This window comes from Malurus melanocephalus, unplaced genomic scaffold, assembly GCF_030028575.1.
Source record: "Malurus melanocephalus ecotype Western Australia unplaced genomic scaffold, MMel_1.1 scaffold_204, whole genome shotgun sequence".
Classification (NCBI taxonomy): domain Eukaryota; kingdom Metazoa; phylum Chordata; class Aves; order Passeriformes; family Maluridae; genus Malurus; species Malurus melanocephalus.
In genome coordinates, this window is record NW_026623436.1 from 1031568 (window position 1) to 1048976 (window position 17409).

Genomic DNA, 17409 nt, shown 5'->3' on the forward strand with positions numbered 1-17409 from the left:
CTAAAATGTATCCAACATCTTAAAAGCAATCACATTAACATGAATATCAGTCTACCAGATTATCTTTCTAATCCATCTATTAGAAAGATAATTAACTTGTTTGGTAATTTGATTGTGATTATTTTCTTAATCATTAAACGCTCACACATTTCCAGAACCTCTTACACATCTAAATTTTCAAAAACAATAGCTAATGCATTCTTTTAAAAGGACGAAACTTTGACATATATAAAACTTGGCATTGGATTTGCTTACTCCACAATTGAAGTTCAGGAAAGGGGCCTGACAGTGAGACAACAACATAATGATACATATTTGCCATTATTTTTAAATGACTGYTTTGGAAAGTTTCAGATATTCACAGTAATCAAAAGTGTATTCACACCACCTCTAATAACTCCTTCATCATCTTTTTAAAAAGAGCAATCCCTTACTTTACCCTTCTRTCACCTTCTCATCTTTCAACCCACCTACCAGATGACTAAAGCATCTCACTCCACAGTAAATTCTGAAAGTATTATAACTGTCACTATTTATACAAGCTACCAACAAAAAATTGAATTTCAAACAATAAAACCTCACAAGTCAGGATTTCACCTGCCATCTTCTTGCAGCCATGATACAAACAGCAGCTTTGGGCCATGCTTAGATGACTCAGAGCTTTCTCCCCACTTTCGTGTTTTCATAATGAACTTACCATTGACAGCTGAACTTCGGCACCCCTCCTTAAGTGAAAGGCTTAGTTTTCTGTACCATTAAATTTCATCCAATTTGAATTCTTTCAGCTCATCCACACTTTTCTCTATAACATCTATGATTCCTCTATCTTATTAACATTATGTTAAGTCATCAGCATTCTCCCTTTCCGCAACTAATTGAGCAAATATTGCTCAAATTGTATTTTAAAAACCAAACAAAAACAAACCCACCATTTCATTAGGAAGCCCTAAGCAACCAAGCTTTATCAGGCAATTCCGAGCAACCCAATCGCACCTTAAACAAGACAAACCACTAACATGAAACTGAATGCTGGTAAAGTGGTTTTTTTTTAATGTAACTTTCTAGATTTAAGGTACAAAAGAACTTTCTACATTTAAGGTTCAAATGAACTATATTTCCAGTACTCTGAAATAAAACCACTGAGTTGTCAAATGTCAATCATCAAACAACCAAAACAAAAAACATTACTATATTAAACTGAAAATCCATAAACACAAACCCTACCTGCTTTTCCTTTCAATGAGAATAGCCATGTAAGAAGCAGGTAAAGCTGCACCAAAGCCAGGGGACCAAAAGTAGAATTTTCCAAGTATCTTCCTGAAAAAGTAATTTGTACACATATTACATGCAGATGGAACATTCATGAACCAAACCTAATTTTATCTGTATAAAATTACAAATTATTTATTAATTTTGTCTTATTACATTAATCTGTACTTACTAATAAACACTAACAATTATATTTTTACAGCTGGGTAATTCTCAGAGGAGTTCCTAAAGTGCTTCATAAACATTAAACACCTGAAACAATTCATTCATGTATTCATTTCATTTAAATAACTACTTTTCTACCAGGAAAGCAGTGTCTTCCAAGACATATTTTTGAAAAGTTGCAGGTACTAATTACAGAAAAAAAAAATCTAAAAGACCTTATAGCCACTCTTCTCTTTGCTGCTTGTTTAAACACATCTTCAGGAAGATCTGCCTTACAGAATGTAGTCATGCAATCAGGTGAGACAGAAATCAAATCAAATAATTATAATATATAATAGACAATCCACTGATGCTAAAAACAGGGAAGCACACAATTACAGGGAAGCGGTTTGTACATTACAAGTGGAAAAAAACAGTGAATTCCCAGTCCTATTAAGCTGGGAAAGCTCTCATTTTTGCCAGCTAGATCTGGACTTCATTCAGATGAAGACAAGAGTCCACACAATTTCAATTATCAAAATTCCTTCAACAATAAGAGTTCAAAAAAAAAAAAGTTACACAAACAACAGTATCTAAGAAAAKATTTCTATAAATTGGTCACTATTAAATGAAAAGCCAAACTGCATGTCAGACACAATGCCACCCACAATGTTTGGTCTGTTCAGGAGACCTGCACCTTCAAACTTATTCAGGCTGATCACAGAGGCAAACAAGAGTCAGAGTCATGACATCTTGTATCATGTTAATAAACATATTTCAATTGTACCAATGCTGCTCAGCTGACAAGCACTATCAGTGGGAAAAAAAACATTACAATGAAGTCTATCCTTCTAAAAACACAGCAAACAAAATAAACAAACAAAATGGCAAAAGGATAGAAAATGATATTTTCTTAGATAAAATTTCATGTTAACAACACCGAAGAGAGAACAAAGATAATTAATCAACACCATCTGATTAGCTCACTTTCTTTCTTGCCATCAAAGGCATGAGCAGCCTCATTTCATACTTCTACAAAAATAACATTACCAGCAAGCAATGCCAGCTTATGTTCATAAGTGAAAAGGGAGCCAGTGTATCAGCAGCAAGTGATGTAATGGCAATTACACACACTGCTCATTCCCACGGCTGCAAAAGGATAATTTCTCAGGATGACAATGCCAAATGCTGCAGGAGCTAAAGTTCATTATTAGGACTCTCTCAGAAAGTAATTACTGTATGAAGTTTCAGAGAAGTMATTTTAAGCATCTTAATAAGTATGAACACATCTTATCAGACACACCTGTTAAGTAACAGAACAAATGCCTTTTCTGTGGGAAAGAAACAGTAATTTGTTCTTTTGGCATGGTTTAGAATCCTTTTATGGATTCTAAATGCTTGCATGTTTCATTTGACAAGATTTCAGAAACAACAGTAACACATTTTACATAATAAAGTCTAGTGGAAATAAAAATGTACCATCACTACAGTCACATTTAAACTTCTGCTAAAGTAAATGAAAATGAGGTTTTGTTATTATTTGCATGGTTATTTTCAAATATGTACAGATAGCAATTGGAATAAGAACTAGGAGTTCTTTGAGGTCATGCATCTACATCTTCAGTGTATAAGCTGTGCATGGACAAACTTAATTACTCTAGTTGCTAGACTAAGGGAACTATGTCTTCATGAGGTTTTACATTAATTAAACCATAAACCTAAAAATCACATMTTTCATTTAACAGATGCAATGCCTGTCAACACAGGAACCCCGCACTTCCGTCTGAAGCCCAGACAGATGCAGTCTTTTGGATCTCACCAACGGAAGAGATAACAATTCCCAGCTGGACTGTCACACATCCGTAACAGAGATCATCACTCTCATTGCTCTGCTAACAGACCCTAATACACCATACCAAAAAAAGCAGCTAAAAAAAAGTCAGTYGAGTCAGCTTGGCAATTCCGCCTAAAACAAGAACATCCTACTCACTGCCTAAGTTATTGCTGACATTGGATTTAGGTATTTTTGAAATATTACCCACCTGTGGAATGATGAACATAATAAACAATGCCTGACATTATTTTAATTGCACAGTCTTGCCTAAAGTTTTACATCCTTGAGACCTTTTGCATCTGTCTCAGTTTTGGTACTATTCTCAAGCTGAAAGGAAGACACTATTGCAAGGGCATCAATAAGCCCTATTAGCAGAAGCCAGACTTCTCACTGCCAATAACATTTCCTAGTTAGATCTATCAACTGTTACTGGATCACAGGTACACACAGAGACTGAAAACTTGCTGGTACTTTGGTAAAGGTAAGAAAGATCAGTGCTCACTTCATCCAGGATGCGCTATACACCTGCCAACCTACCTCCTCCTTGGTGCTACAAAAGAAGAAAAGAGGCAACTCTTCTCAAATCAGAATTGTGCAGGTAAACATGCATTAACATGTGCAGCTRCACTCTTTTAATCCATTGCTTTGGGGTAGAACTCCAGGAGGATAAGAGCAATCAACTGCATGGGGCTTGCTGGACAATTTTGCTTCTGAGTTATTGCTGCTGCTGCTATAATATACGCTTCACTCAAAAACAGATACAAAAACAGCAGTATATATCCTATAGCACAACTCTATCACATCCAATCTCTCACCACCACCTAGACCCAGATGGAGAGCATCTAGGACTTCAGTCTCAGATAATCTCTTTCCATGGTTGCAAAACAAGCCCAGAAATATTCAGGTCAGTTATGCAGAAATAGAGTTTCTGGTATTTCTTTGATAGATTAAAATGTACACCACCAAATCACATTCTGGACTGGAAAATCACATTCCATTGCTCTTGTTCTCAGGGGACACTGAAGGGAGTACACTGTATCAAACAGCAATAAATTCAAAGAATAATATAAATTTAATCAAATCATTAATAAAAACTTAAATACTAAAAACTACACAAATTGGTTAAAAATAAAGGAATGAATTCTCACATTTCCATCCTCCATCACCCATCCACGAGCAGGTGAGAGAAGCAGGCTTACATGGCTCAAGCTGCAAGATACGTATATTAAGTACAAGATATTAAGCACATTCCAAGTGAATGACTTTTCAATATTATGATCTTAGGAGAAACGCTTAAAAAAGGGCAAATGGTACTCAATTTGCAGAAGTGTCATGTATTCATTCAGCTTCCTTCTGTGCTCTCATTTTCTCTCCAAACTACMCTCCCTCGGCTCCTCAGCTCCCTGACCATATTTAAAGTGCTGAAGTGACTTGTTCAAATGATGATCTTCAAACACTTTCCTGATTAACTGCAGCCAGCTTAAAGCCCATCCCTGAGTAAGGAGAGAGCTGTTTTTTTCTTTTCTGATGCATTCTTTTGCAGTTTTCTTTATCAAATTTCATAAGTYATTTTAATCAACAGGTCTTTCTGAAATGGATGAAAGTCAGTTTCAAATTTGTGTAACCTAAATWATCCCATACAATCTCTCATACTGGTCTTCAGCCCCTTTTCCAGATTCCTTATGTATAACCAAAACAAAGGACATAACAGGACCTTAACTGGCAACCTCTTTCTACTGTGAAAACCAATTATTTATGCCTTGCTTAGTTTCATATATATTGACTACTTGCTAATCACTTACTAAATCCTGGAAGACAGAAGACCTTTCTTCTTGAAGAGTCCTAGCAAGCACTCTTGTCAAAGGCACTTGGGAAATGCACCAAGTGGATCATCACCAGGCATATACGTGTTCTTCATTTGGAAAATATCTCTTCTCTGATAATCATGTTATCCATTTTTTTTTCTGAAATGTCATTTGATAGCTCTTACATATCCYAGTCACTTAGTTACTGTGGCTATGAACTTCATTCTGGTCCAAAAAGCTGCAAAATCATCATTATTATTGGACATTCATGTACTTCAATAAGCACAATTCTCATGGCTGCCTAAACATTTGTTTCTTTTGTCTCTAGTAGTGATTTYAGTCACCAGTTTCAATCAGCACTCTAGCCAACTTTTTAGTTGCAAGCCTTGCAATTGCAGTGGTGGGCAGCATACAGAGACTCTGCCAGCAAGGATTCTGTTGAAGTTGAAAATTCCTCACATCTGTTGCAAGTCTTCACAACAGAGAAAGCACATACACCTCCCAAGATGCTGGCTGGTTACTGYGCAGCACAGCTGTAAGAAAGGCAGGGTAAGCACTTATATGTATCCCTTGACACATTTAATCATTGCAATCGAGCTTTGCATGGCTCTGACTTAGGTTAGTCCAAACAATGCTTCAAGGAGACTTGGAGGGCACCTGGACTGGACACCATTTCTATTATCCAGTCTGCATCTGGCCATGCTGTTTTGGAGGCCAGAACAGTTTTAGACAGCTATGCTCCATTATAGGAGCATACCAAATGGCTTATAAGACACTAACCTCTTACCTCCTTCAYTGACTAGCTCAGGCAGAGTCACAGATTTAGATAGTTAACATCTTCTGTAAAAGGAACTGCTGAAAGCCATAAAACTTAAAGCAATTCCAGTTTAATTTAGAGAATAATTTTTAACTACAGCAGTGGAGTAAAGGWTTGCAGATTCACAGGCAAATACATGGCAGAACAAGGAAGAGCACGCTCTAGTTCAGAGGAATAAAGATAAATCAGTATTAATACAACCTAGATTGCAAGAAGACATCATGTTCTTTAGGGTTCTTTATTTATAGATTCACTTTGATCTTTGCAAATTATTTACTTGAAAAGCATTCCATGGCTCCTCAGCCAGACTCTACTCTTCTCTGCCTTCTCCTTCAGCTTTGAAGGAAAGTTTAGAGGCCTCTAAATAGAAGTAGGGCATAATGGATCTATCTTTTAAAGGGGCTGTGGAGTATGCAGTTAACTTTCAAACATTCACGGCTACTGTAGGCTTTACATGTCTATGTGTAACATCTCTTACAATAAATGCATCATCACATTCATAAACAGTAAAGTTTAATTTTTAACTATCCTAATAGTTACTTGAAATATATGCTGGAAACAAAATACAGAGGTGCCCTTTATGCTCAATTTTCAGAGCAAGCCTGTATTTTACAGAATCYCAGAAATTGTGCTGGGATTTCCTTCATTTAGGATCATAAGGAAAGTACATAAGGATGGCTGGATAAAGTTTGGGATAACTAAAAGTTATCACAGCCTCCACATCAGGAAAATAGAAGCCAATATCAAATTACATCAATTATTTCTAGGAAAGAAAGATTAGGCCTTCTTAATTCCCCTCTAGAGTCTATTTGAAGTTCCTGCAACAATGTATTTTGAATCAGTAAAACAGAGAAAAAGAAGCAAAGTGGATACATTGACTTGTTTATTCATTTAAAAAATTACAAAAAGGAGAATAAAATAATTTTTAAAAAGCAAAGTTTCACATTCAAATGGAAGACCAGAMATCAGGATGATTGCTGTAGCTTCTCTAACTCCAAAACATTACAAACAAGCCTTACAAAAAGAGACAAATTGAAAAGTTGCACAAAAATAGCTTTACTATCATATTTTATTTTTAGAGCAGTATACCAACCTTAGAATGCAAAAGCAAGCAATATACAAGCTCCCATTTGCTGTCAGAAAGGAAGTTGACTGCAAGATCTCAGGTAGCAATTTGTACAAATAATAGTCAAGTTTTCGTTTCCTGAGAATAGCTGCAATCTGAGGGAGAAGGGAAGAAAAAAAAGGGGGATAAACTTTAATTCAGTTAGGCACTTTTTTGCACATCGTAAAGAAAAAGAATAAGAAAAATGTTAAATGAGACATGCCCACTTAAGCAGTAAAACAAAGCCTCTTAAACTTTATGAACAATACCACAAAGATTTCCTTTGAACTTGTTCCAGCCGTTACAGTATTTATACCAGGAAATACATTAAGCAATCTGAAATGGGAAGTATAGGAGGAATTTTATTACCTTGTTACCGTTAGCCATAATGAAAGAAACACTGTCTGCCACACATCAAAACTTTTAAGATGGGATATATCTACAGAGTTTGGTCTTCAAGAAAATTGTACTATCACATAACTATGGTCAGACTATCACTAAAGTAATCCAAATACAGGCCTTACACAGTGTCTGTGAAGTGATGATGTATTTTTAAAGGTTTTCTACTCCAATTAAACTACTGCAAGTCTTCAAAAAATATTCACCATCTGCTGGAAGAACAACACATTCCTGACATATTTTATTGATATRGTATATTATCTAAAAAACTGCCTATAGTAGAAAACAGGCTCAATCTAAAAAATAAACATTCTTTTTGGTCAGTTTAATGTATGTCCCATGTATTACACAGAATAGCTATTTAARGACTCAAACACTAAAAGTTTTCAAACTCTTTTTTGTCTACAGAAATTCTGCAATTAGCTAATGGGAAGATGGAGCAAACCAGGCTTGTCTCAGAAGTATCCAGGRGTAGGACAAGAAGCAACAGACAAGTTCAAGTATGGTAAACTCTTATTTTGACCTAACAATGAAAAACCTACATTTAACAGTGGCTGAATATTGCAGCAGGTTGCCCAAAGAGATTGTGGACTTCCATCACTGGAGACCCTTGAAACTTAACTAGAAAAGTCCCCCAAATAGTAACCTCCCCTGACCGGCCTTGCKTTGACCAAGAAGCTGGGACTACAGGGCCTCCCAAGGTCCCTTCAGCCTGCGGGTTCCTATGGCTTCATGAAAGTATACTTTGGGTGCACCATGAGACAGATTCTAATTTCTATTCTAATAGCATTATTATCTTTATCTGCACTTATCTCCCAGGGATTCTCAAAACTGGCAGGAGTTTTTGGTCAATGCTTAGAGAAGTTCCAAACAGAGTGAGCTTCATATTGCTGGTGCTGATGAGAACAAGGAAAGACATCCTGTCAAATCTGTATTGCTAACACCTCTCGAAGTCTTGGTTGTGTGAGGGAGCTATTCTTTTAAAACACTGTCCACTGAATAGAAAGTAGACATTCTACAATCAGAGATGGGCCAAGGATTCTGATAAAATGAACCCAAGGAAAGTTCTGCCAAAATCTGTTTCCAAAATAAGCCCTCAACTAAGGATTAAGAAATACATGCATGAACAGACCTCCGAAAACAGATTTACTTAATCAAGTGTCAAGGCTGCTTTAAGCATAATGGATTAGGCAATAACACAATCCAGATAATCTTTCTGTTGAAGAAAAGTCTTAAYGTAGTCTAAATGCTGGACAACCAGTCACTACCCACTCAGTTATTTCTAGCATATTGTAGGAAGGACATGAACATTGGAACAAAATAACTTTTTTTTTTTGTTTTAATAACACAGGCCTTACACCTAAGTATGAAGCYTTGCTCCCTCAGACCAAAGAGTCAGAAGCACAACATGTAAAGATTGGTATCTTATAAATTAATGTCAAATCAAAGTAAAAAATTTATTTCTGCAATGTCTCCAGCAAGCTTTAGRCTAATGTAAATTTCTGCTTTCCCTTCTCTTTACTACCCTACTCCTAMGTGAAAAATAGATAAGAACCAGAAACAATGATACACAAACCATTCCAAAGAAAATTGCTCATCAAATTGAAAGAGATGTATGAGAGTAACAGAGCTTCATGTACACCCACCCAAAAAAAAATCTTAGAAAAGCTTATCATTTTCTCACTGTTTTATAGACATGAATCAAACAAAATATTGTGTAGAGCTCAACGCAGGCAAGAGCACACTACAGAGTTCCTCCCCTTTACCACCAGCAGTGTCATTACGTGGAAAAAATACCAGATATTTCTGGATACCATTTTGCTGTCCCTATMAGTTCCATACATTTCAGAAAGGTATCATTAAAGTGCAGAAAGCAAGAAARATGATGTCAAAATGCAGCCGTTCATGGCCCTCACTGGAATAAACTTCACTCAAGCCAGCTGAGAGGACACTGTGATGAAATCCAAATTCTTACAACAAATGCACTGCTCAAGGCTTAGCAGTGGATGTCAGCAGCAGAAAGAATGGAAGGAGAAGGCATCAGGACATCCAGTAAGTACTTCCTTGGCAAAATACTAATCTCCAGGAAGATGCATTTTCAAAAAAGATGCATTTTCAGATGCATTTTCAAAAAAGCCTGGTAAGTAATAATAAAGAAACAGACAAAAAAGAATATTTTCWAGCATTAATTACAGAATTCACACAACTGCATTTTGACTTTCCAACATAAAAAATGTAATTGTAAAAAAATCAGTGCACCAATTTCAGGATACCTCGGTTTGTGGAATATCATTACTTAAATCCTTTCTAGTCTTTATACACAAATGCTAAGACCCACAGAAGTAAAAAAAAAAAAAATCAGAATTTATTTATTCTGCCCTAACCATGGAAAGAATGTATGCAATTCCAACGCCATCCCTAAACCACAGCAACATAGTCTACTGTAAGATTTGAGCTAGGCTATTGGTGTTCCAGCARAAAAGGAACAAGAAACACAAACCCAAGCTTTGCCCTGATCTGAGGCACCAGCCCGGCCTAATTATTTTCATGATGTGTCATGTAATGCCTACAAGTATTCATCATCCAACCACAACAACCTCAGCTTCACCTCCAGTATCCTCAGTCCTCACCTAATATCCCTGAACTATGGATTCCACAAGAGGCATTGCACACAAAGGATGGTTTGACTTAATTAATGTGCTAATTGGCTGACCAATGTACAGTCTGACAGGTTACACAGCAGGCTAAAAAAACCACAGGCTTTCTGCCAACTCTGCTGTCRTGTATCCAATATTTTTGTCTCTCCCTCCTCCATCAAACAACCATTTCTTAAGTTTGTACAAAGTCTATGACTGTAAGGACTACCTCCATCAAAATTAAGTGGAATTACATAACACATACAATACTTAATGATGGACAGTGGAAACAAGCAATATCATCTCTCAGTTCTTCACATCATAAGAAAATTTTATTTTTAAAAAGAGGGGAAAAAAAGAAGGGAAAAAACCCTACAAAATTATGCAGACATAGGTAAATCTTTAGGAAAGCAGAGTTCAAGTGCATTGATAAGCACAATTATYTGACACATTTTAGGCACCTTTAAAATGCAAGTTTAGATATGATCAATACCACTGTGTTCATGGTTTATATAATCCACACACTGCAAGTCACTAAAAATCCAAGGAAAATTTTATAAATTAAGTCACATGCATGCTAAAAGCAAAGCAATCCCCARTTGTAAAACAGCTAAGGAAATACCTCTGATTACTCAAATGGCAGGTACAGCTACAAATAGATGTCAGATTTCTCATAGTTATATTTAATTATTTACATGTTCTTTTATAAACAYTTGCATTTTTTTACACATTTTACAAGAACATTATTCCTTTGCTTTAAAAAATTATTTTAAGTGCTTTGGAGTAACTCAATCTCAAAAGGCCCTCAGGCAACACTTGGGTTTTGAAAGACACTTGTTCAAATAAGCAATTTGTTTCTCATGCGCCCTCTCACTCAGATTTGTTTTTACTCAATTAGCTCATCCCTTCCTGATTGCACAGATTACAAAACCTGGCTTACAGATTGTTTAACTTCTTAAGTCAGTTCCTGCAATACTCTGAGGAAGAGCATGTGCCTCTTGCTGTCTGAGTTCCCGTGTCTGAGTCCCTCTGTATAAAAAGATTGCCATCAGTGGGTTGGGTTGTTTTGATTTGGCATTTTTAAAATTTTCCRTATCATTCAACCAACTAAAAAACAGAAACAGTACTCATGTGCTCTCTGAATGACATCTATATAACCTTCAAGCCTGGGATCCCTCTCATTCCATGACAAATAATTTTCACTACTGGTTTTCCTTCTGCTGAAATGAGAAGGAAACAATTTTTCATTCACTTTAAAATGTCTAACTCAGCATAATTTTCAAGGATGGTACTCCTGTCCTGAATTCTTGCACTCTACTATAAAGCTGTACAAACTTAAGAGAACAGATTTGTATCTTATTGATAAACAGCCCCTTTAACAATTTTTGGTAGCTCCCAGTAGCTGTAGTATCTTTACCAAGATCTCTGCTCAATCAGTCAAGGCTGAGATTTTCCTTATTTCCAACATTATTGTGATGCAGGTTCCCAGTTACCCCTTGCATCTTTAAGCATAAATTCTTCTACTCACCTAAATACATTTTATGATTATTTTTGCTGAGATGCTGAGAATTTAAAAGAGTATTTTTGTTTCTTTTCAATTTATGAAAGAATTTTATAGCATGGCCTGAAAACCACCTGAACAGAGTGGAACGCTCACAGCCTGGAATGAAGAACTCACAGTTTCTTAATTCAGTAATATTCAGGCTATTTTTAGTCATATTTAACCCAGCTTCCAGAAGAATCCAAAGGCAAGAAGACATTGACCTACATGTCATTCATAACACAGCAGAGAGATACAGGACACAGCACAGTACGACAATGAACAGCTTATCCAAAAGAAGGCCATCACACATCACCATCACAGTGACTCTAGGTACTGGATCCTGACAGAAGAGAGATTACTCACAGCCTAACCCAGAGATCCAAGCTGGCAAACAGAAGCATATTCCAGGGTAATACTAACATCCTTCCTAGTCTCCCCACCCTATTTCCAAATACACAATGGTTTGCAGCACAATCAAGGAAAAATCACATTCTAACATACTCAGCAATTCTGGAGTATTTTAGAACACAATCTGGCCAATACAGCCTTCTTGCACACTTCAGAAAGGTGACAGGTGACAACTCTACCTATGCTGGCAGATAAGAGAGGAGCCACTTTAGTGTTAGGTGGCTACCCACTCTTGCTCAGGACCAGTTCAAACAGCTCTCCCAGGAGAAAGCAAGCCTGAAGCAGCAGCGGCACAGACAGTGTCCACTATCCATCCTTGGGAATGACTTCTGGCCCAATMCTACAGCAATGCGCATACAGCCAGTAAAGTGATGTGAGACTCGTACTTAACATTGATTTTTGGYTGGTGCTTCTGTCTTACCTATAACAGTTTCCAAAATAATTCATAAGCACAGTAAGAGTTGTTCTTGCTCTTGTTACTTCCACTGCAACAGTGATTTATCTGTAAAGTGACCTACCAGCTGCCTCATGCTGCTTATACTGCAGCTYCCTGTCCCATGCTGTATTCATACTAATATTCCTCCCACTGAAATTGTAGAGGAAAAAAAAACCACCTTATATTTATACGACTGCTGATAGCATTTGAGTCACTGACAGCATGATCATACAATCTGTCCTATTCCTAGAGAGGTTACAAAATAAATAATGCAAATTAAGATAGAGTACAGATATTGATGGGTCAAACAGGGCTCAGGAAGACAACAGCACTGGAATCCTAAGTAGAAAAGAAAACCCTTTGACACAGAAAAAGCAATTGGCATCTAAGAATCTGAAGGTTGTTCTAGACACAGAAGAAGCAGATATGGCAGAAATATGAAGAAATATTAAAACTAAGACCAAAATGAATATGAAAAGAGTATGAAAAATAAATTGGGGGGGGGGGGGGTGGGGGTGGGAAATCAATAAAATACAGCAAATGCTCTATTAAAATCTGTACTGGAGCAACAGACTCTGGTTACATCTGTTTTAAAGAGCTGGCTGAACCATCCCTCAGTCCAGAAGACATGTGAAACAGACCCGCTGGCACTCACACTGCACTAGGCCTGCTGCTCCTCTCCTCTGTGCCAGCATATGTGTGGGAGAGGTGTCTGGAGTTAAGAGCCAGGAGTAAGCCAAGAGTCAGCTTGAACCATGAAATGGCCAGTGCTCAGGGTGTGCTCAGGGTGTGCTCTGGCTGTGCCCTTTAGCAGCAGAGGTGAAGGGCAACAGATGTAGGGTAGGAAGGGGGTGGTGGGGAGGGAGGGCAGGAAATATATGTGGGTAGAGGAAGACCTGTGTTTGAAAGGAAAAGGGTAAGGACAGGAGTTAAGCTGGAAAGTCAGRGAGGGAGCCTGTCTTAAATTATGTGAAGAGAGTAAATTATCAAACTAAGAGAAAGGAAAGGTGAGTGGCTTGAATGACTCTTGCCTCTTACTACAAAGTAAGAAACGTCAATTTTTAGATTTTATTTAGATTAGGTGACAATGTTACCTGATCAGATTATCTCTGATACACTACAAAGACTTCATAAAAATGACAAAGCACATTTATCTGCTGCAAAAAGTGCACTATCAGCAAACAAATGTCTAAAACTTACAAATCCCCAGGAAACAGAGGACTTTGCTCTAACGCATGTGATGAATAGCACTTTTCCCACATGAAATCAACAGAATCCTGGAAAATGGAAGCTGAGACAACTCAAAGGCAGTACCAGCCTTACTCCAACTTCATGTAATTTCCCTGTTAAATCATTCTYTTCTCCTCACCTGTGAACTTCTAGAAGTGTGACTTCTTCAGCTWTGAAAATACAAGATGACACCTTCCTATTTTGTTTAATTACAAGGTTTATGGAAGATTGTTTAAAATTTCTTTTGGGGATACAGATGTTAAGCCATTTGAATTTTTTTAAGGCATTCCTGTCAGCCACTTTSTATGGAGAGGGACAATTCAATTTTGATATGAAACCTACTTTTGCTAAAGCAGTCAGTTTGTACTGGAGAAAAAATAAAGACAGTGAAATTATGGTATCTCAAGGCTATGTTTTTTCCAACTAAAAAAAATACTCAAGCACAATTATTGAAAAGAGAAAAAAAAAACCAACTAAACAAAGAGTACAGCTTTACTTAAAAGCAAAGACTATATAGTAATTTACTGAAAGCCAGTATTTCRCTTATCAAATACTAACACCACTTAAATTGGCTCCATCAGTCTCCCAATGACAATGAGAAACAAAGCATTTAAGAGATGTGGGGTGTAGCTGTTATGGTTTGGATTGTAACTGTCCCTAACCATGTTCTCTCAGAGAACAACRTCTGGCAATTTATTCTCATCTATTCATTTGCTCTCATTTCTATATAAGCTTTTGTGAAACTCTTTCATCTCCTTTCCTTAATTATTAGCTTGTGGCAACAGAAGAAACAATCTGAAGCCATTTTACAGGCTTGTCATAGAAAATTTAAGCGCATTTTTTGTTGCTGAACTCTGCAAAGGACCAGGACTAAGTACTGCCAAAAATATTCTGCACATACAGATATAACTATAAAAATTAAAAACTGAAGCCCACCCCCTTATGTGAACTCAAAATACAGAAAAGGACTGAACATTTGTGCTGTCCARCTGCGATATTTCATCTACAAATACAAGGTCTTCAAGCTCAACCGTTAAGCCCAGCAAAGAACGAATTTTGTGATGACTCTCTTAATTTAGGACTGTTCTTTCCCTGCCAAGCTACTTAATGTGCAAAACTTCTGCTTYCTCCTCTGCAGGCCACACTACACCCTTTTCCTCTTTACCTTACACTGGTTCTGGTGCTTTTCAAATCCTGCTTAATAATTCAATTCAATTCATTACTGTAGCTGAAAATTACCCCAACTAAAAGCAGGGTAAGTAACCTCTTCTGGGTGAGCTCATGGAGAGATGAGGTCTGGAATCACACAAAGAACAGGAGTACAGTTATGTGTCTGGTAGCAGAGACTGGCATATGCTACTTCTCTCTTTAGATAGCAGCTCAGCTTTAGATTACTCTGGCAAGTCAAGTTAAATACTATCAACAAAAACCTAAGAGAAACTAAACTAAACTGCAAAAATACAAAATACAAAATACCGAGGCAGAGGTTTTACAATACAGCAGGACATTGGTTGAGAAGGTACCCACCCTACTTCAGGTTTGTGAAAAGATGTAACTATTTATGGGGTCACAATGCAAAACAGATCAGGAAAACATTTTGGATTTTCAGGTTTTTCTTTGAAAAGAAATAAAAAGTGGGAGTTTTCTCCCTAACCCGTGGCTACACAAGTGGGTGAATCATAAAAGAGCTATGAGCAGGAAAGCTCTTGACCAGGTTTGGCTAGTGGGAGATTTTGATTTAATTAYAAGACTGTTTAAGATGCTTTATCTTTAGCCAGACCTGACAGATCACCACTATACCTCTTATGGGTCACTTCAGGCCCATATTCTGCTGTACAAGTATTTATGCTCCCAAAGAACAAACTAGATGAGAAAATAGATTAGAAAATAATACAATAAAACAAAATAGATGAGAAAATAATACTGGGTAGAGGAAAAGGAGAAGAGAGAATATTCTCTCTTTTATTAATATCATGATACAGCTCACTGTATGCTCCCWCTAACAGCTGCCACTCGTGTTTGTGGCAGTTCAGAGTGACAATGTTCACTGTTAGACACAACCATTCCTTAGGTTCACACTGCTAGCATTTACTATTTTATCATATAAATGGATGTCATCACAATTTTAATTCAAGAAACCCTATAATGGGAGCTYAACTGAATTATGTCAGGATGCTGCCATCCCACTCCTTTCCTTCTCTTTATTATATAGATTGATAATTTTGTTGTACCACCACAGGTGCAGACTCACTTCTGTCAAGTTAGCYTGGGGGCAGCTCGGTGGTCAGCTCCCTCCCCAAACCCCCAAGTACCACTACAGAAGAAACATGAAGGCGGGGACAGAAGGAAGTGCTCACCTGCAGCGATTCCAACTTATATCAGCTTTCAGGATATGTTTACACAGATGATGCAAACAGATCCCAGCTCTTCTATCTACACCCTAATTTGYTGGAAATGAGCCAGCTGTAATTGAGGTGATACAACCAAGTCTAACTGCACGCTGACGCTAAGATACCTCACCTGTAGGATACTCTCTGAACACTCAGACCCCTTTAACCTTGAAGTATTTTTATTGCTTCATTATGCAATGGAATCTCCTTGATCTTARAACACTGATTACCAAGGTGTCACCAACAAGAAGACACACGTGCATTACATTTGCTACTGCCAAAGACACAATGCTAGCCTCCCAGGCAAACATTGAGGCTTTTTATTCAGGTGTCATAGGTACTGAAAGATGATGACAATACGATGTTCAGGCTGTTGCACCCGTGCCCTCCTACCCACCAGCACCAACACTCRCAGCCTGTTATGCCTCCAGACGCCACCACCCCTTATGCCCTTCYTCTGCCCTACTTGGCCCAGATTCAACATACTCTCCCTGTCATGCCTTCCGACCCTCAAACASCAGGCTCTCCCCACCAGACAACTCTCCAGCCCTCAAATAAAATGCCCTGCCCTCATCCCTCTCCTCCCCAGCACCAGACTACACCCCAAAACATATTATTTGCAGTTCTTCCTCTTACTCCCACTCCAGGGTCAGGCTGCCCCTTGACTTGTCTCCTGCCCTTTGCCGGTGCCCATAACCCTCTACCCGCACCGCAGACCAGCTTGCCTCCCTTGATATGCCTTATGTCCTTCCCCACCACCCCAGGCCAGACTCCCCTCGCTTATGCTCTCCCCCAAACACCCCCCCATGCCCTTCCCCCTCCACTCAGGCCAGGCTCCCACCATGTCCTTTATACACCCGCTTCCACCCCACGCCAGGCTCCCCTCAGCGCCCTGGTATCCCCCAGCCCTCCACCTAAAACCAAGGCCAGGCTGCCCCGTCTCCGATACCCCTCCTGCCCTTGTCCTCTCAGGCCGGGCCCCCCTTATGCCGCACATACACACACACCCACCAGGTAAAGGGTGCTGTAGATGCGGAGGGACTCTGCCAGGGCGCTCTGGGTGACGTGYAGCATAGCCATGGAGCACCGCGGGTGCCAGGTGTGCCCGATCTCGTAGCAGCTGTGGGGGAYGGATTTGCTCAGGGCCGCCATCTTTGCAGCGCGCGCGCGGAGGGGTACGGGAGGGGGCGCGGGGCGCGCGCGGGCGCCGCGTCACGGCCGGTGCCGGGGGAAGAGGTCGCGCGGGGCGCTGCGCGCGCCGGGGTTACTCGCGGGCACAGCCGCTCTTCCCACGCCCCCCGCCCCGCGCGCGCGCCGCTCGCGTGAGGCCCGCAGCCAATCGGCGGCCGCCGGGGAGCGGCCGGGGGCGGGGGTGGCGCGAGCGGCGGGGCGG

The 17409-nt window shown here is 39.0% G+C and overlaps 1 protein-coding gene across 1 annotated transcript in view; it reads right to left on the reverse strand.

Annotated features, from left to right (window-relative positions):
• TMEM135 (transmembrane protein 135) overlaps positions 1 to 17186 on the reverse strand; it is a 158893-nt gene extending 141707 nt beyond the window's left edge. Inside the window, exons 1-3 of the mRNA XM_057373647.1 lie at positions 17028 to 17186; positions 6963 to 7090; positions 1225 to 1317 (exon numbers count right to left, since the gene is read on the reverse strand). Of these exons, the coding sequence (XP_057229630.1) occupies positions 1225 to 1317; positions 6963 to 7090; positions 17028 to 17168 (362 nt within the window). The 5' untranslated portion in view covers positions 17169 to 17186. The remainder of the gene's footprint in view (positions 1 to 1224; positions 1318 to 6962; positions 7091 to 17027) is intronic.
• Positions 17187 to 17409: the final 223 nt, after the last annotated feature.